Below are 25134 nucleotides of genomic sequence, written 5' to 3'. Positions count from 1 at the left end.
TAATGAATAAAGGCTGGTGATTGGGATTAAGTATTATAAAGCTATACTTATTATAAATAATCCTATGTGTGCTTAAGTTTTACTTTGGAATTTTATTAGGTTTTTTTTTTCTTAATATTTATTTTTTATTTATTTCTCTTCCTCCCCCCTCCCCCATTGTCTGCTCTCTGTGTCTATTTGCTGTCTGTGTTCTTCTCTGTCCGCTTGGATTTTTGTCAGTGGCACCAGGAATCTGTGTCTCTCTTTGTTGTGTCATCATGCTATATCAGCCACTCCTGGGCAGGCTGCACTTTTTTTATTCAGGGCAGCTCTCCTTATGGGGCGCACTCCTTGCATGGGGGGCTTCCCTACAGGGGGACCTGCATGGCACAGCACTCCTTATCATCAGCACTGCACGTGGGCCAGCTCACCACATGGGTCAAGAGGCTCTGGGTTTGAACCCTGGACCTCCAGTGTGGTAGGCGGACACTCTGTCAGTTGAGCCAAATTTGCTTTCCTTATTAGGTATTTTTTAAACCTTCAGATATAAATTTTTAATTATTATAGTCTCATCTGGAACAAAGATCATCCATATCACTTGTAGTGGAAAATGCTTTGTTGTCCAATTGGAGTTAGAATTCCATATCTATTACTTATTGGTCAACTTATTTTACTTCCCTGAGACCATTTTTTTTTACTCTCCAAACTGGAGATAATATTTATATTGGAGTATCTAATCAAACCAAATTAGGATATGATGGAAAATAACATTGAGTTAATCATGTTAGTCAAGCCAATGGTAGTTGCTCAGGAACCAAAGGTATTGAAGGTATATGTATAGGATCCCTCCCGTGATGCTAGAAAAGATCTTTAAAAATTACGTTCCAGTAAACATGACAACTTTGTTCTGCATCTATATATCAGAACCATCCATTGGCATTCTTAAAGGTGGATGGATAGAGAGGTTGCCAGTTAAAATAACACTTCTCTTGATGCACAGCAATAGCTACTGGAAAGCCATGAGTATGAAATCTGGGTTAGTTTGAAGTTCCTGGAAAGGCCTGACGAGTTAACTGCTATTTAGAGTAGGGGGGTTGAGCTGTATATTTATGTCCCTTCCAGCCTGAGTGATTACTTGATTCTTCATACACAGAATAGATGTGTAAATACTATCTACTGTATTTGGTGTTAAGTAAAAGACAAAGGTAGTATATTCAGAGTTCAGTGATCCCTCAGTTTACTTTCTCCTAATTGGGAATGAACATGTATCCTCAGCTATATATAATCACAAAAATGTTACTATGGAAACATTTGTAGCCTTTCTAAATGTACCGTGTGATGGAATCAGATAAGACTGATATTTATCTTAAACATGTAGCTTGTCCAATATTTAAACCTAATGGACAAGATGTGTACCAGTTGAAAATGTAATATTTATCCAATCATTCCTATTCTATCAAGCCTGGCTCTAAAGCAATGGGTTGCACTCCTCGAGTAATAAATTTTTAGTGCATTTGGAGATAAAGGCTATTGGTGGTGATTGCTTAAACTCTTTTTGCTCAATCATCTGAATGGTGCAAATCAAAGCATTTTGTCAGACTGTGAGAAGTTTCACCTAGATATTGCTTCCCACACACGCAGGTCACCATATAAATTACGTTCATGGTTTTACAGCATAGCTGGTGCTGGAAGTTAAATTGATGCCCAGTGGTGGAACTCGTAAAACATTTTCCTGTTAACGCGGCCAGGCAGAGTTGACGTTGTTGATGGTGGGTTTGATCTAATAAACCATTGGTTCTAACAGTGATTTTTTACTGTGTTTCAGACGTGATGGAGATGATACAAGTTTAGCAATCCAACAGTTCTTCCTGAATGACAGAAAATTAGCTCTACTGTCTTTATTACCAAGTGCTGGGAAGAAAGGAGTAGGGGGTGACTGTAGCCTAATATAATCCCACATTCTAAAAGACAATGAATTATAAGAACAAAACTCTTTAGCTTGATGTAAACTTCTTCATAAAGAAATACACTGATTTTTCTAGAAAGAATGTACTATTTGCTGGAAATTGGGAATTAACTTGTTATTCAGCTATGTAGACTGTACCCTTCTTTTAGAACCTTTTTCATAGTTGGTTTTAAGTTGATTACCATTTCTGAAAGAAAAGCAGTTTTACATATGGTTACCTATTTTGTTTGTTTCTGTATTAATTATCAAAAGATATTTTCCTACAAAGACTTTAAGCCTTATCAGAGGTTTTTAATGGTGACCCACAGAAATAGTCAATATAAACTTTTTTTTCCCATAAGAGTACATTTCAGGGGTTAACTTTCTTCTGCACTTGTAAACAGTGGAGTCTATTTTAAAGTTTATTTTGAAATTTTTTGTGTGTGGTCATAAAACTATATGGAGCTTCATTTTTTCTTGGTTGAAAGTAAATTAGTTTTCCCCATTTGTAGTTAAAATGCACGGGATTCTAACAAAACCCTACTGTTTCTTGCTGTAAGCATGGGTCTTTCCAGTTTCAATACTTCCCGTTTTTATTCTTGTAACTGCTCCTATGGTACTGTTGTATATTCCTACTCAATTGGTGATCTTCTTGTACTTTCGTCCCATTCTATGAGATATCACAAATCTTTTACTACTTTATCCCATCATGTGTGATTTTTTTTTTTTTTACATCAGGAGATGAGCTTTTTTGATGTTCAGAGAAATGTTTTCAATGGTAATACACACATGAAACTTGTCATATACAAATAGCATGTATCAAGCCCCAAGCATGTAGAACCATTTAAATCGGCTCATTTGCTGAAACCTTGCAAAAAAAAATTAGTGCTATAACTAAACCTCTGAGATTCTCAGCCCTAAAGATGCTACAGTAAAAGTGGCAGAAAGAAATGTGTATGTAACTAAGTATATATGAAATAGAATAACTATAATTTAAAATTAAGTTTATTGACTTAAATGCAAGTTTGTTCTTATGCAAGTTTGTACTTTTTTTTTTTTTTAAAGCTGTACTGGGGATTGAACCTGGGAGGCAGGTGCTCAATCACTGAGCTACATCCACTCTCCCCCCTTTTTAAAAGTCCCATTTGTTTATTTTTTTAAATTATTTATCACCCCCTCCCCCATTGTCTGTGTGTCCCTTGCTGTGTCCCTTGCTGTGCCTTCCTCTGTATCTGCTTGTCTTCTCTTTAGGAGGCACCAGGAACCAACCCCACAGCCCTCCCAATTGGTAGAAAGGTGCTCAGTCACTTGCACCACCTTAGCTCCCAGGTCTGCTGTATCTCCCATTCTCTCTCCTCTATGTCTCTTCCTGTTGCTTCATCTTGCTGCGTAGGCCAGCATTCCTGCTTGAGCCACATCCACTCCCTGCCCTCCATTCTTTTGTATGATTGTTCTTGTACATGGACTAGGCAAAGACTTTTCCATATAGAATTCAAATGAAGCATTCCTTCTAAGTTAGCACATTTGGTACATAATGGTTACTGCTGTGTTTTAAGGGACAGGGGTATGCAAATGAAGGGATAGAAAGGAGGAAGAAGAATGAACAGTGAGAAACTGAGGAAGTATTTATCTTGCATTTAGAAGGTATTGTAAAATGACAGCAGGTAGAAGAAGAAAAGGGATGGGATATATTTAGTGGGTTTCATTCATTTGGGATAGAGCCTTTTGAAACTCATAAAAAATGGTCTCATCATAAAAATATATATACATTTTCATATGCACAAATCTTTACATACAAATTCAAGGGCTTTACAGACTCGTAAGGCTTATTTATGTACCTCAGGTTCAGTGCTATATTAGGATGGGAACTAAGCTATTCTGTTTTGAGTTTTTTTATGTTTTGGATGAAGAAAGTTTTTAGTAAGACATCCCTATATACTTTTTTGACTCCTTTGCTTGACTGAGTTTTGAAATCCAAAAATACAGTCACTATCAGAACTGATGTTGAAGTTTTTAGATCCATTATCGCAATTGGCAGTAGTCAGTAGTGTCTGCTTGTGTAATTTACTGTGTTTCTTGAGTGTGAGAGAAATATTGAGGATACAGAATGTTTAAGAGGTTTTAGAAAAATTATTTATCAAAGTACACTACTTTCTCAATGCATTAGCTATTGTAATTATACATCGGTACAATCTGTTGACATGGAATTGCATTTGATTTAAATGGAAGGGGAAAAAAAGAGACTGGACATTTTCAAAATTTATTAATACACCTAGTCCATTAAAGTAAATTATAGAGCAAATTTCACTCTGGCAGGAACATTTGAGTTGCTGTAGTTAAAGAATCAGTCAACATTACCATTAGACCCTTTCTTTTTAGGAATTTATTACCACCAATTAGGAGAAAATGCTCACAAATGGAATTTAGCTCTAGCTTACCTGTAGTACAGATTGAGCCTAAAAAATGTTTGGGTCTTTACCCTTAATAAAATGATTGCTGAGTTCTTTTGAACCAAAGTACATTCACCCACATAGCAAATAAATAGTTGTAGTAAGATGTGGTGTAATGATTGCAGCTATTGTTTTTGGGGAGAAATGACTGTGGCCTTCCATTGTCAGAAAAGGCTATGCTGGAATGGTGGGACTTTTAAAACTGGTAGCTTTAAAAGAGCATCTTCATAGTTTCACAAACAAAATCCAACAGTTATTAATGCAATATGAAAGCAACAAGAGTGGTGTAAAAATTAGAGTAAACATGATAATATACACAAAATGTCTAAGCATATGTTGGATATAGGTATTCTGTGCTGGACAGGTAGAAAAATAAACTAGCTTTTCCTTAAATGATCCTTAACTTTGCAATTTGTTTGTCCTTTAACAATTCTAGGAGTTTTGAAAGTATTATGGATGTTCCTTGAAGTCTTAAAACCTAGCTATTTCTATTTTGTCTGGTAAGTGCCTTGGCAGATGTGACCCTCACTTTTAAAATGGGTTTACCTCCCTGCTGACTTCTTATGTGTACTTGAAGAAACAATTCGAGAGGTGCCTTTCCTGAGGGTTTTTTTCCCCCCAACCCTTTCTCCCTCTTCCCTACCTCTAGGCTAAATTAGGTATTCTGTACAGATATGATTATGCCAATATTTCTGTTAGTCTGATTATATTTTTAATGAAGAAAGTTCTCTGTCTTTCTCTCTCTCTCTTTCCTCTCCCCCTCCTCCCATTAAAATGTGAATTTCTTCAGGTCAGGTCTGTCTGAATCTTTTCCAAATTTTTGAATCCCCAGTTCCTACCTAGTACTAGCATATAACAGGTGCCTCTTCTTTAAAGGGTAATAAACCATGCCAAACCTTAGTGATGTAAAACAACAGCCCTTTTATTATGCTTACATATTGTGTAGGTTAGGAATTTGGAAAACAAGGACAGATCTTCTCTGCTCCATGTCTGAGCTCTCGGTTATGATGATTCAGTGTCTGGGGGTATCAAGGCTGTACTGGAACAGCTGAAGCTGGAAGATCTAGTTCCTAGATGGCGTCCTCACTAATGTCTTGTACCTGAACTGAAATGGCTGAACAACATCTTAGACTTAGCTGGAACTGTTGACCTGAGTGTTGCCTGTGGTGTCTCCAGTAGCGTGGTGTCAGGGTAATTGGATATCATATATCGCAGTTCCGGCTTCCAAGAGCAAGTTTTCCCAATCAGTAAGACAAAAACTTCATGACCTCTTATTACCAAGCCTTCAGAATCACAGTGTCACTTCTGCCACACAGTTTTAGACAAAGCAGTTGTAAAATCTCCCACATTTCAGGAGAGGGGATGTAGATTCTACCTCTTGATGACAGAAGTGTCACAGAACTTGTGACCAACTTTTAAACTACTGCAGTATCCAATAAATGATAGAATAGCCAAAGCTTAATATCGCTGGTAATTGGATACAGAACTGCTAACTTGGATAGATTGGTGAGTGAGTGAATTTTCTATAAATATTCTGTCCACATTATTGCCTATATTGTGAGTAAATGCATCCTGATTTTCTTTTTTGGCTCCAGTGTCTAAGGTTTTTTCCCCTTCCTTTTTCTGTACATAATTATACACATCCATATAGTTGAAGAGGAAGAGGACTCAAATTGGAAACCCCAAAAAACCAGTATGACCGTTTTAGATATTTTATCAAAGACTTGTTGTACATTCCACTGTGAGACTCTTGAGCCCATAATCTGCCCCCCTACCCCATTTTCATCCCTTGCCTTGTATACACATGCTAGCCTTTGAACTTGGAGGATGAGTTCTTGGAAATGGGGGCATTAACTGAATACAAGCAGTAAAGGGTTATTATAGCATAACCCCATGGAAATGTGTTGTCACAATTGGGTGGTGATTTATTTCTTGTTCTTTTAGAAATCCCCGGGTTGTGACATCTGTCTGGCAATAGTTTCTTATAGTTGTGGACTTCAACTGAGTCTTAACTGTTGTCTTAAGCCTCAAAAATTTCCTTGAAGACATCTTGAGGTGCTTTAAAACTCAAAATTTAACATCCAGTGTGATGCCTTTTCTTCCATTCTTTGTGTTACTTTCAGGACTATTATTTGGTGATCGTAAGTCAAAACTATTCTCCCAAATACAAAATAAATGGCAGAAACAGAGGCCACTGCAGAGTACACATAGTCAACTTAGGACAGAGCAGTAGTTTGTAGGAAGGTATCCTAATGGTGCTAGTGATTATGGGTCAAGCATGCTCAGATTGGTCTGCCATGTTCACTCCTTTTAGGTGAGAGCATATGAACACGCAAGCATGGGCAAAAACACATATATTAACAGTGTGTTGTGATAAGTAGTTATATATAATTTGTATTTATACAAAGTCACATGTATATACATACAAGGAAGGGTTTTTAATGAAAGTATTTCTAAGACAATTAGCATTGTAACATTAACCCTGTGCAGGTTGGTGGCTATATTAGTAGTCAGTTTTCATAAGCTCTGGGTTATATTGGGAACAAATTTTAGAGAGATATATGTTGGTATATAAGTTGATTGTTGCTGTTGATACTCTTGACTTTAGAGAATTGTTTACTTGCAGCTTTAATTTTTTTGGAAGACATGACCTTCCATGATCTGTTCCCAGTCAAGTGCTCTAGTCATATTTCCCACCATCCTCCCCCTTCACCTGTCATCTTCTGGTAATAACAAATTGTCTGTGATATTAAATTGTTTGTGATTCTGCTCTACACCATAGAGTTTCATGCCACAATATTTTCTTTACTCATTTTATTGAAACTTTATGCATTATTTTTCTTTTACTTAAGACAGCTTCCATAACCTGGTAATGGTGTGTTTCCTCCAGGAAGCCTTCAATGAACCCCCCCAGTTGAGCTAAATGTCCCTTTTTTGTGCGTTATAGCACTCTGTGTATACCTCTTTCTCACCACTTAACGTATCTTAGTCAGTTCCACCTATCTGTCTCCCACTGAACTGGAAATTCTTCCAGAGCAGGACTATATTTGTAAGCTAGCATTTATAATAATACAGTACCTCATTTAATGAACAGGCATTGAAATGTTCATAAAAATGAATTAAACTACTGGGCAGAGTGATTCCTAAGTCGAAATATACTCTTAGACTCTAGGTCCAGATTTCCAAAAACTTCTTGGATATTGTTACTTACATTTTATGTTTTCAAATCAAATTATACTCTTTAGTAATTAACATGTTCTTCTAACTTCTGGTTTTCTTCCCCCAACAATAACAGACTGTTCCTTTTTCTCCCTTACACAATGTCAAATAATTATTGTTGACTTTCTTTTTCTTTCATTAAGTCTCTCAAGTTGCACATCAGCCCATAGGTAGATGTTCACAGAAATTTCCTAATCATTCTCTCCTGTGTCTAGTCAGTCCTTACGCTAACCCATTCTGTTTGCCATTACCAGAATAATCTTCCCCAAAGCATCTTTTCATTACATCACTCCCAGTTCAAAATCCTCAGTGTTTCCTGATGAAATCTTGAGTCTTCTTTTCTCTTTTTTTGTTTTTTTTTTAAACAGAATCTGCCGTAAACATTTTTGTGTCTGGTGTCAGGCACAGCAACTGTACTGAGTAACGTCTTATGAAGTGAATGAAAAAAATGTGACTGGACAAATGGATTTTACTATTAATGTATTGCTTTCTAATACTCCTATAAAAATGGTCCATTATAGTCAGTTCCTTTTTTTTTTCCTCCCTAAGCACCTGACTCTTCTTTTTAATTGCTTTTTTTTTTTTAAAGATAAATAAATCACACAAAACACCTTGCTCTTTTATATGCTTCTGTAATGTCTTGTTACTCCACTTTGATCTTATCCAAAGTCCTTACCATGGTTTACAGTACCCTAAATGACTGCCAACCCTTTCAAACATCTGCTCTTCCTCCCATCACTTATTGTGCTTCAGCTACACTGGCCTTCTTATTGTACCTTGAGGCTATTAATCTACACAAGCCTGAGCACCTTTTGCACTTTTTGTCCCTTCTGGAAGACTCTTCTCCCAGATATCCATATGGTTCCCTCTCTTTCTTCATTTACATCTTTGCTCAAATGATACCTTCTGAGAATGTGTTCCCTGATCATCACATTTGAAAGATTAGCCTTTGTGACCTTGTCACCATTATCCCCTTGCCTTGCCTTCTTTTTATTCACAGAGCTTACCACAGTCAGACAGGTTATACATCTGTATGTTTATCTGTCTCATGTCAGAACATAAGCTCCAGAAACAAAACAGAGATTCTGTTTTGTTAACTTTGTATTCTTTCTCCCTAGAACATGTGCAATATGTGTTGAGTTAGAGTAAGTGAATGAAGGATTTCATATATCTTTGTACTTATACTTTCCCCCTTTTCATCTACCCAAATCCGTACTTGGTTTTGAGAATTAATACCATGCCCATTTTCTTTAGCTGCCCTTAATGATCTTTTCTGAATTGGTATCAGACCTATAGTTTGTTTAATACTTATACCTACAGAGTAAGGATTGGTTCTCAAATCTGGTTAAATAACAGAAATATGTATGATCTTACTACTCAAAGGGTAGTCCATAGGCTAACAGCATTAGCCTAATAGAAATGCAGAATCTCAGGCCTATCACAAACTCAGAATTTAAAGATAAGAAACTTAGGCCCCAACTCTGAAAATGCAGTAGGCTCTTGAGTGAGGCCACGACATTAATATTTTTAATGAGTAGTCAGGATTGTTAGCTATTGAGGTATTAATGCACCATAAAATACAGTGAAATATAACTGGTGAGACCCATAATCATCAATAAATACAGGACTAATAAAATTATAAGGGTATTTTGTAAAAATCACACTTCTTTATTAACATTTATTTCCATTCCATTGTTAGCCATTGGCTTTGTGGTAAGGGCGTCTCACTTTTTTTTTTTTGGTAAGATTTTATTTTTTTTATTTATTCCCCCCTCCACCCCAGTTGTTTGCCCTCTGGGTCCATTCGCTGTGCGTTCTGCTGTGACTGCTTCTATCCTTATCAGTAGCACCGAGAATCTGTGTTTCTTTTTGTTGAGTTATCTTGTTGTGTCAGGTCTCCGTGTGTGCGGCGGCGCCATTCTTGGGCAGGCTGCATTTTCTTTCACTCTGGGTAGCTCTCCTTATGGGGTGCACTCCTTGCGCGTGGGGCTCCCCTATGCAGGGGACACCCCTGCATAGTAGGGCACTCCTTAGGTGCATCAGCACTGTGCATGGGCCAGCGCCACACAGGTCAAGGAGGGCCCGGGGTTTCAACCGCGGACCCCCCTTGTGGTAGACAGATGCCCTATCCACTGGGCCAAGTCTGCTTCCCATTGTTAAACTTTTAATGTGCATGCATCTGGTGTGCCACCTGGGATTGGCTGTTATTCCACTTTGTAACTACCTTTATTAGAAATTCAGCAAATGAATGTAATGAATACAGCATTTTGACATTTGAAATGTATTATTTATTTGGGTAGTAAAATGGTATTTGAGGCACCTGTAGCATAGTAGGTATGACTACCTGGATTCAAATCCTGGCTCTTACTTACTAACAGCATGACTTAGGCAAATTATTTAACCTCTTTGTGCTTAGATTCTTTGTCTATAAAATATGGACAATATTAGTACTTCCAGGATTAACTTAGTTAATAAAGTTCAAGCACTTAGAATAGGGCCAGCTTATATATTCTCAACAAATAATCTTTGATTCTTTGGTCAATAATAATTGCTCCATTTATTGAGTATGTCCTGTTTAATTCTTGCAAAGATGAGGAAATGGCCATGCAATGAGTAGTTGGTAGACTGAGATTTATACTCAAGTATGTCTGTCTCCAAAGTCCACGTCTATCCAGGTGATGGTATAGTGCCTCTCTAAAACAAGCCAAAGGGGTGCTGATGCAAAGTACCAGAAATCTATTGGCTTGTATGAAGGGTATTTATTTGGGATAAAAAGCTTACGGTTGCAAGGCCCTGAAGAGTCCAACTCAAGGTTACTTCCTTACCAAACTTTGTTGCCACGTGTTGAAGCAAGATGGCAGATGATGTCTGCAAAGGTTCAGCCTCCCTCTTCCCCCTTAAGGCTCTGTGTGTCCAGCTTCTTCTGATGTCAGCTGTAGGCTGGCATAGGGCTCATTTCTCTTCCCAAGGCTCATTTCTTTCTGAGTTAAGCTGCTCTGGTCTTCACAAAGTCAGCTATAAACTATCAGGCGAATGGCTCGTCTCTCTATCCGGGGTGTCTGCCGTGCCTATGGAGCTGTCACTCTTCCTCTGTGTATCTATCTACTGTGTTCTTGATTGAGCTTCCATTTATATAGCCCACTAAGGGGGTGGGGACGCAACTCTGCATGCCCTAATGATGTGGTCGAATCAAAACCCTAATCTCAATTTAATCATAAGTATCTCAGCTGAATCTTAAAAAATCTCAGCTGACGCTATTATCACACCCAGAGGAACCATCCAATTCACAAACATAATCTATATCTGCTTTTAGAATTCATAAATAATATCAAACTGTCACAAAGGTTATTAGACTTTGAGAGAAATAGAGTGCTAATTAGTGTGTATTATTTTGCCTTATACTCTACAAAGTATTTTCCCCTCAGTGGTATGATTTGATAATTTAGCAACTCTCCATAGGAAATACATAAGGCATTACTCCTATTTGACAAGTAGAAAACTGAGTCTCAAAAGTTTTGCAGGGTCACGAGCAGGTCTTCTCCCTCCTAGACAAGTGTTCATTTTGGGTTACTTAACATCTTGAGGAGCCCTTATATTTCTTAGTAACACACTGTATGTAATTGTAAACTTTAGATACGGCTGTATCTGTGCCTTTGATCTGCTGTAGTCCTTGGATAGGTAAAACAGCCTATGAACTCTTTGCCTTGATCTCATTTATCCGATGCCCACAGACCCCCTTTTCCACAGACACACAGTTATATTGAGACATGTGTTACATGGAGGCACTCCAGGGTAGGCCCAGGCAGCTACTTGCCAGCCTGGTTTCTGGCTTTTTGCTTCTCTCAAATAATTTGCACATGCACAGGTTTGGAAGTCAGGACCAAAGCTACCATTATCTCACAGTGAGGCTGTGCAGAAGTCTCTTTATATCTGGAACCTGATTTTTTTTTTCCTTTCAATTTTTGAAGAAAGGATTGGACTAGATGATTTTTAGGGTACTTTCCAGCTTTAAAACTTAGGATTTTTTTCTTCCCTTTCCCCTCCCCTCCCCCACCCCCACCCTGCTGTTTTTGCTGTCTGTGTCTATTCATTGTGTGATCTTCTGTATCTATTTCTCTTTTTGTCTTCTTTTCTCATCTTTCTCCTCTAGTATTCACCAGGATTCCATCCTGGGAACCTCTGATGTGGAGAAAGGTTCCCTATCAATTGTGCTACCTCAGTTCCTGGTCTCAGCTGCGTTTCACCTTGACTCTCCCCTTTTTCTCTCTTTTGTTGCATCATCATCTTGCTGCGTGACTCGAGCGGGCACTGGATCACTGTGTGGGCACTTGGCTTGCTATGCAGACCCTGGCTTACCACATAGACACTCATGCCCACGCTCAGCTCGACGCAAAGGCACTTGCGTAGGTACTCCACGCACAGCAAGCACTAGCTCTCTGTGCGGGCACTCATGTGGGCACTCCTGCGGATGCTCATTTCACCATGTGGGCACTGGCTCACTCTGCAGGCATGCTTTCTCTTCTTTTTCACCAGGATGCCCCAGGGATTGAACCCGGGTCCTCCCATATGGTAGGCGGAGCCTTATCACTTGAACCACATCTGCTTCCCAAAACTTAGGATATTTTTCCCCCTGAAAATGACATTCCTTGGACTCTGTCATGTTCTTTCTGGGTACTAAGGTATATTGTAACTCTGTTTTACAGATATGAACAAGATTAACAAGTGGATTCAGAGTGCTTAAACGTATTTTAGTGAGTTTAGATGAAGTTAGAAATGGTCATAGGGTATCCTGATACTCATTTCGTTTTCTAATTGATCAGTAAAATACTTGGAATAATTACTCAGTGCAACTTAGAATAACTTTTTAACTTAGAATTTTCCATTATAATACTAGTTGAAGAAAGTTAACAGATTTGGAATCAAGCTAAAAAGGAATTCAATTATTAATTTTTGTTAATCCCTTGCTTTCGACTAGCTCTTACCAATTGGATTTATTACACTGTGTTTTTCTATGTGTTACAACATCCATTCATGGACATTTTTTGTTTCTTTAAATTTTGAGGCTTAATGGGTTAGAAATATTGAATACACAACTATAATAGGAGGTGATTTACAGGATGTCATACCTTATTTCATATTTATCAGTTACAGGAGAAACAATAGTGTACCAAGATTAGAAGTAAAATCTATAAACAGTGAATTTTTTTCTGTTAAAAAGGTTTAATATTCAAATTACATATTAAAAAAGTTGAATAAACAACAGCAGTGTTGTTAGGCATCAAGTCAGTTGGCATTTGCATGTGTGAGGTGTGCCTGGTAATGGAACGATAGGGTTGGCCGTGTCCAATGAGATCCCAGGTAATTGAGGCCATTGGCTCTCCTTGCAGCATACACTAGCAATGCAAGCCATCTTCCCACTCCCCTTCTGCACCCCCACCCACAACCTGCTTCTGGCTTGCCTGTTATGTGAGCTAGAAGTTTGTTAAATCTGTCAAAAATTATCAGCCCTTTAGTTCTGGCAGATGTAGATGCCAGTGCCGTACCCTGATCTGGAGACCTGATCGACTTACCAGAAGCTCGTGTGCCCATACTGCAGAGGATCTGGAGTTCAGAAAAGTGCTCCGAAAGGGCTGCCGTCTCTTCAGTTCCCAGAAACCTGCCCACGTTATTAGGGAGAAGCAGTAACTCAGAGACCAGATTGGCATGAAGCAGTAGTCAGATACAGGTTGCATTGCCTCCAGTGTAATAAATGCCTCAATACATGTAATATAATAAAAAAGGAGGGACAGGAGAACTCACTTCTATATGAGAAGATTTGAACAGAGGATGTTTCCTTAGGCTCTTGAAAATCACAACCCACGTCTTCTTTGGACTTACTAAAGTCTTTCTATTCCCAAAAAAAAAAAAAAAAAAAAAAAAAAAACACATCTGGGGAAGAAACCTATCATTACACTATGTAAATACCCACACTATTACATACCTTGTTAACCTAGTTATCCAGGTTATCTTGATGCTTCTATTTGTTATTTTTCTTTCTTTGACTTCTCTTATTATTTTAAAGGACTTTCTTGATTCCCGCATCTGACCACTCTTTTCCCCTATTTCTGAGATTTGCTTTCCTGTTTTCATCTACCTGCATTTCTTACCTTGATCTCATATACTCACTTATATATTCCTTTCATGTTAAGTATGTGTTTACTTACCAAGTGTTGCAAGACCCCGTGTCTCTTGTTTTATTTCTTTTAGAAATCACATTTTACCTTTTGTGCAACAAATATACTGTCATTTTTCTACTTTTGGTTAATAGGGATAGATATATGTTTCATAACTATTATACATCTAGAACTATATTATACTCCTTGTAATATTTCATGTGTGCTTTTGTGTTTTCTTTTAAATTATTACCTCTAGTGACAGAACTTCTTTTATATTGTCATTTTTATAAATGTACCTTAGGCAATTATGCAGTAGTCACATCTAATACAATAAATTTACTTTTCAATAGTCTTTGTGTAATTAGTTTTCTTGTCCAGAAAATGTGATTTAAAAAATTACTCATGACTGCAAGGAGCAGTCCTAACTATTTTAGCTGTAGTGCAGAAATTTGGTTCTCTCCTCACTCTCCCATTATTGTACATCCTTGACATTTCTTGCATTTGTCCCTGTCTGATTTTTTTTCACGTTTAGAAAAATTATTATTAGGCCTTAAATGGCTTTGTTATGTGTTAAAATAAGAGGTAATCTTTCTTCTTATCCCGAATGATATGGCTTGAGCATTCAGACCATTAAGTAGAAAGTATGCTGTGTATTTCTCAGATATATTGCTTCTTTTCAAATCTAAATTAATAACTGGACCGAAACAAGTCTGTTTTCAAGTCAATGTCTTATACTTAATTGGAGCTTGTTTTTGTGTGTTAACTGTACCTTGAAGGACCTCTAGCTTTAGATTTTTGTCTAATGGTTTATTTTTTCAGAGCTCTGAATTATATACCTGCAATAACTACTAGTTATATTCCCTGGTACTGCAACACTTCATTCTGGAGAGGTAGAAAATTGTTCAGATTTGTTGGGTTTTCTCAGTATTGCTTTGATGCATTTTTTTTCTGATGTCTTTTCTTACAGTCTTTCCTAGTATAGAATTCTGGTTTTGTCCTTGGCTCATCAACGGGTAGATCTGCAGATGGCTCTTCAGCTTTTTTCCTCTTATTTACTGAAGTTTCTTTAAACCAAGTAGGGAGAGAAGAAACTATCAGTGTTTAGTCCTTAAAAAAAGCTTTTGTGTGTGTCCATGTGTGTGCTCTAGTGCGTAAGGGAAACGTATAGGCTTCAGAGTCAGATTTAAATTCAGATTATAAATGGGCCTAGCCCTTCCTAGCCATTTGAACTTTGGGCATATTATTTAACTTTACTGTCATCAGCTTCATCGTCTATAAAGAGAATTAATGGTACCCATCTCACGGTTCTTCTGACTTTTAAATAAAAGAATTCCTAGCACATGGAAGATAATCAGAAATGTTACCCCTTCCTAGTGAATAGGTTTTAGTTAGGAAGAAATTGGCTTATTTAGAAATAGTCAGATCCATCCTACCCAAGTATACTAAGTTATTATTTATTATTCATTGAAGCCATTATTCTTTGAAAAAGCTATAAAGAAAAGTACAAATGGTGGTATTCCTTTACTTGGACTCCAGTGTGCTGAAATGTATTTGTGAACTTTGCTATGTTGACAGAGGCAGTTGAGTTAGTTGCTAAATAGGTTTTAGTGGTTTGATAATCATTTTATTCAGAGCTAAAGGACCTGAAATGGTTCTTTAGCCACTAGTTCAAGTTAAAAGTGTCTTAAGCAGATTTTTTCAAAGAGGACATATCAGTTATTTGGTTAGCTTTATGAGAGCTGCATGCTACAGGCATTTATGGATTTTTTTTCTTCAGTATTTGAAATAATAGTAAGTAGTGTCCAATAGTTATCTGAGAATTCCAGTGTAAAAGGGCACAAGGTCTGAAGTTACATTATTTATGCTTCTAATATTTCCTTACTTGTGTGTAGTTGTATGAAATGTACTAAGGCTTGGACTTGTAACCAGTTTGATCTTTGTGTCAGTTGCTTTGGGTACATATACTAGTTAGCTCTTTATTTTATACAGTTCTTTCAAACTGTCAAGTTCTCCTAGATAAACTGTTTTCATGTATCAGGAATGTTGGAATTAATGTAGCATTTTTTTTTCTTTTTTTAAGTACAGTTATTTTTCTTAATGGAATGTTTTCATTATCAAAGGAAGTCTTTTGCCTCCTCTCCATTGGTTATTTGTCATTGCTTTCTATGAAATTGAAAGCAAATTCAAGGATGGCCTCAGTACATTTATGTCCACTCTCTGTTGGGGTGGCAGTAATGTAAACAAAAACGAGAATAGCAGCTTGTTATACATTTGGTTTTAAGTTATAGTAGTAATTGCTGGGTGTATTGCATGAATGCCTTCTCTTCCAGATTACTAGGAAAATCTGTTAGCATTTCCCCTTACTTTGGTAACTGCAGTTTCAGTTTTCTATTAAGGTCTGGAAGTGTCTAAATTTTTTATTGAATTAAGTAGAAAAGGCTAGTAAATGATGGATCAAAATTTAAAGCAGTATTGAGTTATGTTTTATTAGTTTGTGAAGAAAACTAACTTACTGTTTTATTATCTGTTATGTGAACATTATTATTATGGTTTAGATAAGGGTATTAAGGTTGAAATTCAGCAGAGTTTGTATAGTAGTGCTAGGCTATGTCTTTTCTAAATAAGAAAAATATTTTCATTTGCGATTTCACGCATAAGCGAGATGTTCTTACTTTCCTCTTAGTACATCCGTGTCCTACAGCCCTCTGGAGTAAATGGTTTAAAAAACCATTTTCTCATCTAGATTGTAAGTAAAATCACTTGTCATACTAGTGTTACAAAACGTAGACCATCATCCTGAGGCAGCCTGTGTCTCATTTGGATCTGACATATTAAAAAGCATATAATTAATGGTTGACATTAGTAATTAACATTAACTTTATGGTGCTTAATATGCCATCATTCATCCATCAAATAACAGATGCATGATGTCTTAGTATAAAGGTTTTAATTATATAAAATGGACCTTCATTTTCAAATGGTAAAAATGAAAAAAGCCCAAAGTATATTTAAAAAGATTTCTGTAAGTATTTCTGTGGGTGTGTAACTGTATTTTCATTTCTTTTTAGAAGTATGCATCAACAATTATGTCAGGAACTTCAGACGGAGAATGTGGACCTTATTGTACAATCTTCATTATCGGCTAAAGAGCGCCACCTTGCTGCAGTTGCCAGTGCACTCTGGAGACATTTCTTTTCATTTTTGAAGACTCAGAGAATGTCACAAATAGTGCCTCTTTCACAACTTGCAGATGCAGCTGCAGGTCAGCACTAATTGTTAATTTGCTATTTAATTCCTCTTTTTTGCAGACTGCAGATCGTTTTGTCAGTATTTTCTTCTCTTTGCTTGGTAACAAACTCTTTGGGTGCTTTTACAGTGTAATAAGCATTTTGACAGCAGAAAGCTGAAAAGAATTGCATATTTTAAAATTAGGATCCTTTGGCTTGTTTCTTATTTTCCTCTTAGTAGAGGTAAAAATTAAATGATTATTTGCTAAGAAGAAAAGATAATTTTCAGTTTAAAAAATATGAAATATACATATACTTAATGAATTTTCTTATGCATGTATATTTGGAAAGTAAAGTAGTATTTGATTACTTCTAGTTCAAGTAGTTTTTTTGGTAAAGATTTATTTTTTATTTATTTCTCTCCCCTTCCCCACCTTCCCCCGCCTCCCCACCCCCCGACCAGGTATCTGCTCTCTGTGTCCATTTGCTGTGTGTTCTTCTGTGTCCGCTTATATTCTTGTCAGCGCCACTGGGAAGCTGTGTCTCTTTTTTGTTGCGCCATCTTGCTGTGTCAGATCTCTGTGTGCGCGGCACCACTCCTAGGCAGGCTGCACTTTTTTTCCACTGCGCGGCTCTCCTTACGGGATGCACTACTTGCGCGTGAGGCTCCCCTACATGGGTGACACCCCTGCGTGACACGGCACTCCTTGCATGCATCGGCACTGCATGTGGGCCAGCTCACCACACAGGTCAGGAGGCCCTGGGTTTGAACCCTGGACCTCCCATGTGGAAGGCAGATGCTCTGTCCATTGAGCCAAATCTGCTTCCCTCAAGTAGTTTTATTTTCAAATTGTATGAGTAGATATCTAGGTTATAAGAGCAACTTACTTCGTATAAAGAGAAAAAAAAAAAGTGAATGCCACTTCATCACCAAGAGAATGAGATCAGAATGACATTGTATATAAAAGATCTTATTGTTCTCACTCACTAGATTCTATTAGATTGTCATTTTTACTTAATTTGATTATTAGCCTAATTATTAGCCTAAGGACATGTCCTTAGGCTTTAGGAGACTGTAATCAAGTGAAATTGTAGGCAAGAATTTGAATGTATGTGTGTATATGCAGGTTTCTAAGAAGCATTTGTAGCTTTCTCAAAGGAGTATTTTGCCCAAAATATGTCATGAGGTACTGGATTAGACAGGAATCAATAGATAACTATATAAAAACACAGTGTATTTTAATGTATTCAATATATTTAAATGTAATGCTTTTTAAAAAAGCTGATATCTAAACCCAAGGTATCTTTTACCCTAGTGCACTACATAAAAAACTGATTTAAATTGTAAAAGATCTTGAATTATGGTGGCAATTGTATAATTAAGATTATAATAATAGATTGAAAAATTGTGACAGGACAAGTTTTCCAACTACTATAATGTTTGTGAAAATAAATACTGATATTCAATCAACTTTACGAAAGCAGACATTATTAACCTATATGGTTTATCTTTTTTACATTCACCATCCTAACTCCCAGTCACAGAAATGAGGTCACTTCAGTTTAGTCAGTAATGTCCTGGGTGCTGAAAGAACATGGTATATAATATTTAAACAAAATATATATATGGGTTTGGGGTTTGTTTCAGAATAAAGATTTGATATTTTAATGTAGGTTAGAGTAACTTCTTTCATAAAAAAAATTATTGAATACCCAATTTCATTGGTTTTGGGTATACACCAGTGGAAAAAAGGTCTAAAATACCTGTTTTCATAGAGCATAGTTTAGTGGAAGAAAACAAAAAAATAAGTAAAATGGTTAATATGTTAGATGGTGATAATGCTGTGGAAAAAATGAAAAATACAGAAGATGATGTTGATAATGAAGGTCAGAGGCAGGGTCCAATTTTAAATAGAGTGGTGAGAATACCTCTCTGCATGAGTAACATGAGCAAAGACCTGAAGAAGATGAGAAATCAAGCTTTGTACAAGTCCAGAAGCAAGAGCATGCCCATTGTATTCGAGGAAGTACAAGGAGACCATAATGACTTATGTGGAGTAAGAAAGGGAAAGTGTAGTTAGAAATCTGGTCAGAATGTAATGGAGAGCTAGTTTGTGTTCTACCTTATAAGCAATTACAATGACTTTTGCTTTTACTCTGAGATTGGAAACTGTAGGAAAGTTTTAAACAGAGGAATGATATGATCCCTCTGGTTGTTAGGGTGAGAATGAGAATAGATCATAGGAAAGAAGGGCAGAAGGAGGAGGCCAGTAAGAAACTATGGCAATAATCCAGAAATGAGTGGTGTGGGTTAACGTGGTAGTAGTGGAGGTGGTGAGAAATGGCTGGGTTCCCTATCTGAAGGTAAAGAACTTATTTTGAATGTAGCGCTGACAGAATTTGCTAAGTAGATAAGATATGGTGAGCAAAATAGTTGGAAGAGTCAAGGATAACTTTAAGATTTTGGTCCGACCAATTATATGGAAGGGGTTTTCACTTCCAGAAATGGGAAAGGTTGTGGCAGGAATAGATTTTATGAGGGAAGATTAGAGGTTTGGTTTTGGACATATTTTTTGCAGTATCTATTAAAATCCAAGAATAGATGTCAAGTAGGCACTTGGATAATGAGCCTAAGGTTCAGGGAAGAAGTCCAAGCTACAGATTTAAGTTTGGAAGCTACCCATATATAGAGAGTTTTTAAAAGCCATGAATTCCTCCAATTGAAATGACAATAAACTCAAGAGTTATTAAAAAATAAAAGCCATGAACTGCATGAGATCACCATCAGAGTGAGTATGGGTAAAGAAAGAAGTTCAAGTACTGGGCCCTAGGATATTCCCTTGTTCAGATTTGTAGGATAAGGAAGAGCCAAAAAGGAGACAGTGAGGTAAGAAGAAAACCAAGAAAGTATGGTGTGTTGGAAACCAAATGGCAGAGCATTTCAAGGAAGGGGAAGTTATCGGCTGGGTTAGAGGATGCTGATAAGTCAAGTAAGATAAGTCCTAAGAATTGATCACTGGATTTAGCAAGAGGGAGGTCACTAGTGACCTTGAAGAGCAGTTTTGATTGAGTGGTAGAGGTAAAGGTCTAACTGAAGAGAAATTATGAGAAGAACTGCAGACTGTGAATATAGATAAGTTTTTAAAAAAATAATGTTGTTTAAGAGAAGAAGAAAATGGGTATGTTAGCTAGAGGGGGAAGTGGGGTCAAAGAGGAGGTTTGTTTGTATATATATTTTTTAATAACATAGGAGCAATTTCAGCCTATTTATAATGTGATTGAGAATGACCCAGAAGTCAGGGAAAATTTTAAGATGCAGGAGAGAGAACTTGTTATATTACCCAAGTGAAGATGGGATCCCAAAGAATAGCTACCTCAGTTCATCTATCGCAGCACAACAGAATGGTAAATGGGCACCGATGGAAGCAGCTGGGTAGCTGTGGTGGAAACTAGTGGTGGTTCTCTTCTGGTTTCTCATTTCTCTGCACTAGTAAGTAAGGTCATTAACTGAAAGGGAGGGTGGGGTGGGGTGAAGGTGCTGGCTGTTGAAGGAGAGAGGAGAGAAGATACCCTGTAGTCCTCCAAGAAGAAAAACACTGAAAGGACTAGGGAAATGTTGTTGGAACCTGGACAGCTTTCAGGGCCTACTTAGAGTCTGTGGTCATAAACTTAAAGGGAGATCAGTCAGCATGATTACATTCTAGCCATTTATAGTCCTGAAAGTACAGGTGGGAAGAAGACTAAGAGACTAAGAGTTAGAGATAAACCTATGGTGTTTTTTTTTTCAGACAAGTACAATGAATCAAAAAAGTAGCAATCGAGTTGCAGGTATATACAAATTATGATAATGTGATCTAAGATGCCTTAAGAGGGAAGGGAGGGCCCCAGGGAGGTGAGGGACAGATTATAGGTTCTGGTATAGTCTAAGAATTCTTAAGAGTTAGAGCCTTAGAGAATAAGAGTTGGAAAGATGGTTTGGTGTCAGAGGGTGGGATACTTGCATTTGAGATTATGGAAGCATTATTGATAATGCCAAGGTCTCTGGATATCACCATGAAATGAATGGCTACAGTAGAATGGAGAATAAATTCATTCAATTTATCAACAAATGTACATTAATATAGTAAAAAAATTATTTGATGAATTCCCAAGAAATTGCAAAATAAAGTATATTTGTTTAACATGGTTATCTAAAGAATTCTAGTTTCTAAGACTTGGCGGGTTCTGAAAGAAGTGAGGTGTCTTTGACTGATTGTAGGAGATCACTTTAATAGAAGAGAATGTCTAGTGTCTTAACGGCAAGTGAACTACCCCTCTGTGCCAGGTGGCAAGTAAATTATTCTTGATTAGAAAGGAATAGGCGATACATACATATACATATGGGGCCTAGATCTTTTGAATGAGGAACATTAGCAGAAACATCAGGTTTAAAATTTGGGATTTGAGGGAACCATTTTAGATCCATAATAATAATGCTGAGAGAGATTATTCCAGACCTTTTCTTGGACATATAGGTGATGCTGCAGAAATTTCTTTGACAGGATTAATTTATTTCAATGTTTTAGAAATTTGTTCTGCATTTCTAAATGTGATGCTTATTATTTGATACTGATTTTTAATCACTATTATAATACACTATATATTTTATATAATATATAAAAGATATTATTTATGTATTTATCACTATTATAATACTATTATTTGGAGATGACAGAAGATTTAAAAAAATATCTCACAATAAGTTTCTCTCACTTCACACCTAGATTTCACTCTATTAGCAATGGTCATGCCTAGCACAGCTCCATCAGATCTTCAACCTCAGCCACTTATATCAATGATTCAGCTTTTTGGTTGGGATGATATCATCTGGCCTCAAGTTGTGGCAAGATATTTAAGTCATTGCCTGCAAAATAGGTAAGTGGTTATTTTCCCAGGCATCGCATTAATGCAGGGTCATGATGAATCTGTACCCTGGGAAAGTAAGAATTTTCACAAATTAAAAAAACTGACCTTTAAACTATATATATTTTCACTTTGACAGTTTTTTGTTTTTAGAGGCAACAGTGTCTTAACTAGGCTAACTTATGTTTCATGGCCTGCTTTAAGAAAAAAAAAAAACTAATATATAGGGTAAAGCCATTTTTTAAAACTGTTTACGTAGGACTGCCTTATTCTCATCCTGAAATGACTTCTATACTCACCTTTGTGAAAGAAATTGTACAATATTTCTGAATCTGTAAGATACTGGTGTATCATTATAGTTTCAGATTTAGTAATTACTGTTTCTTATTTACAGCTAGACTTTCAAAGATTTGACTCTTAACTTGTGTTACATGGCACAAACGACATGTCCACCAGCCTGAACATTGGTTTCCTTATTTATATGTGTCTATTGCATATTACAAAAGAGCTCCGAGGACCCTCAATAGAAAAATATGCAATAAATAGAAGTTAAAATAGAAATAATGTAGAGTGATCAGGAAGATTTAAATATGAACATCAAGAAGAGGCATTATAAAATATATATACAAACCTAAGGGGCTAATGTAGTTCTTGTCTGAGTTGCCTGTCAGTGAAAATGATGAGAAATATAGTTTGAGATAATTCTTCTCAAGAGAAAGTTCATTAAGAAGAGTTATTAAGTGCATGATTTCTCTTGGGCTTTCAGTTGTAAAGTAAAGGGAGTTCACCTTCAGGTGGATTGCTTTTAAGATCCTTTTTAGTTTGAGAATTCTATAAAAAGAAGGGACATTTCAAATTATTTGAACTAATTTTAGTTTCCAAAATAATATTGGTGTATTAGTAACAGTTGAAGAAACTGAAATGCAGAGGTATAAAATAGCTTTGGTGGGGTTATATAGGTATAAAATGGCTAGTGTGAGTTCTTTGTCATTTTCTATCAACTTATATTAAAAGTATTTGAAACAGTATTTTTGGAGTTATGATTTAGATGCATTTAAATAGTTTGTGCATAACACTTTATAGTTAGGTTAAGACCATCTCTATCTTTCCCACTTCTACTTATAAAATGGATTAGAAATCAGAGATTTAGCTTGGCCTTTGACTTTGTAGAAAGAATTTTTAAATTTCTGATAGATGCTATATTAGAATTCTGTGTGAGCTTTCTTTAATAATGACCAACTCTGGGAAAGGGATAGGAGAAGCAGGACAGAGAGGGGAGGAGGGGACGGTGATGGGATTTGTGCGTATTATCACACTGAAATATATTTTGTCTTTAACTTTCTTCTTATTTATATATCATGACCTCTTAATTTACTTACAAGGGTTGCTGTTTATTCTACTTGCCTCTTTCTTCATTGTTATCTCATCTAACTAGTTTTAAACCCCTCCCTTTTCTCATATTCTTCCTTATCTGATCCTTGGCATAAGGCTATACATATACCACTAATGGAAAAAGGACTCTTAAAACAGAGCACTGCAAATGAAAACAAGACTCTTAACCTCACATATTTTTTTATGTATATCTGAAAAAACATCTGAGGCCATGAGGCAGGAATTGTTGGAATTCTTTACTTCTTAGTATCTGTATACCCAGGGATTATATTGTCATGTTTTGTTTTTATTTTAACAACCATCAACTTATTTTTACAGCACATTATATGAAGCACTTTCTCATTCAAGCTGTGTGTCTTTTCAAGCCTTAATTGTAAGATCATGGATCCGTTGTGTTTTGCAAATGTACGTAAAAAACCTCTCTGTGCCTGATGATTTGTTCATTGATACAAATCCTGGAGAGTCAGTTGGTAAGTGCGTGTTTCAGGTTTTTGGTGTTTTTTTGGATGTGTATGAAGCTATTTGCCTTCTAGAAAGAAAATGTGTTTTAAATTTCCTTTTTTGTTATGCTAACTAAGAGAAAATATGTAAAGTATGCTTGTAATTAAGTATAAATATAAGCATAAATTTGTTTTCTTTTGTAGCCTGTATCTTTTTCTTGATATTTTCCTATTACCATATATAACACATTTTCCTTCTATAAAGATGAAAGAACTTGTTTTCTTGGGAGCAAATAACAAATACTTGCTCTTCAGGTGACAAGCTGAGTTTTCCCCCCTCAAGAAACTCATCACACACAAAAAAAGTGGAATTCTGAAGAAGTAAATAACCAGATATCACACTGTGAACAACTGAAGAAGATAAATAACCAATTTTAAATAATCCTCTCCTGTTTTATTTTAGATATTTTACTTTTCTCCTACTTTACTATTATTCACTAAGAGATACTTGTACTTTTAAAAAAATTTCTCACACAGTTCTAGTTGTCTGTAGGACATGGTTTTTCCTAAAGTGATCGTTTACGACCATTTTGTAAGTCACACAATGGCTGGACTGAAAACATGCTCCAAATTTACTTTGATAACTTCTTAAATCAGTCAGCTTTACATGGATAACTTTTTGGACTAGGTTGTTCACAAGTACATGATTTCTTGTTTTTGTTCTTTTTCTTTTAAATAAAACTTTTGCTTAGTGAGAGAAACTTAATTCAGAGTCTTTGAATTTTGTGGAAATTTGAATTTTAAAGAAAGGATGTCATAAATGAAGGATGATACATCATCCATATATCTATATATTTTACATTTTAATTTAGTTTTATTTTATTTTAGCAGAAAAAGAGTACATGGAACAGTTGGCTGAACTGACAAGGTTGTTATTTAAACTCCCAGAAGTAAAGAATATTTTCTTAAAGGCTCAAGTTGAGTATTTAACCATCTCAGAAGACCCTAAAAGAGCACTTGTTCGATTTCTTGAGGTATTTTTCATTTATTAGCATGGTTGTCCATATTAGTTAAAATTACAGTTTTAAAAAAACTTGAAGTAGTCTTGAAAATTTTTCTATACAATGAATTATTTTAAATTGCATCCTGTAACTAGTTGTCTTCTATTATAAAATTCTGGAGGAGAAAAATGTGAATTTAAGGACAACAGAACTACATTGAAATGAAAAATAATAAAACTAAAAATGGTACATTAGAGCATACAATAAAGCAGACCTAAATTGTAGAAATATCTTATTGCTAAACTAGCTGGACAACAAGTTTCTTCAGATAACTTGGGAATTAAATTTCCTTGTACATGGGTTAGAATCGTTTCAACTTAGTAATGTTTACCACCTTGTAACAAACAGTGGTATAGTTAAATTT

General features: G+C 36.2%; 1 protein-coding gene across 3 annotated transcripts in view; it reads left to right on the top strand.

Moving 5' to 3' along the window:
- The window catches only part of MMS22L (MMS22 like, DNA repair protein), a 156152-nt gene that overhangs the window by 99975 nt on the left and 31043 nt on the right, over positions 1-25134 (top strand). For 2 of the 3 annotated variants that reach the window (XM_023587680.3, XM_071218604.1), the window contains 4 exons: positions 16817-17010; positions 21739-21889; positions 23588-23739; positions 24598-24743. In XM_023587680.3, coding sequence (XP_023443448.2) covers positions 16817-17010; positions 21739-21889; positions 23588-23739; positions 24598-24743 — 643 coding nt within the window. The remainder of the gene's footprint in view (positions 1-16816; positions 17011-21738; positions 21890-23587; positions 23740-24597; positions 24744-25134) is intronic. The other variant, XM_004454567.5, reaches the window with a different exon arrangement.

This window comes from Dasypus novemcinctus, chromosome 11 (genome assembly GCF_030445035.2).
Source record: "Dasypus novemcinctus isolate mDasNov1 chromosome 11, mDasNov1.1.hap2, whole genome shotgun sequence".
Classification (NCBI taxonomy): domain Eukaryota; kingdom Metazoa; phylum Chordata; class Mammalia; order Cingulata; family Dasypodidae; genus Dasypus; species Dasypus novemcinctus.
Note: the sequence above shows the minus strand (reverse complement) of the source record. Positions and strands in the feature narration are given on the sequence as shown.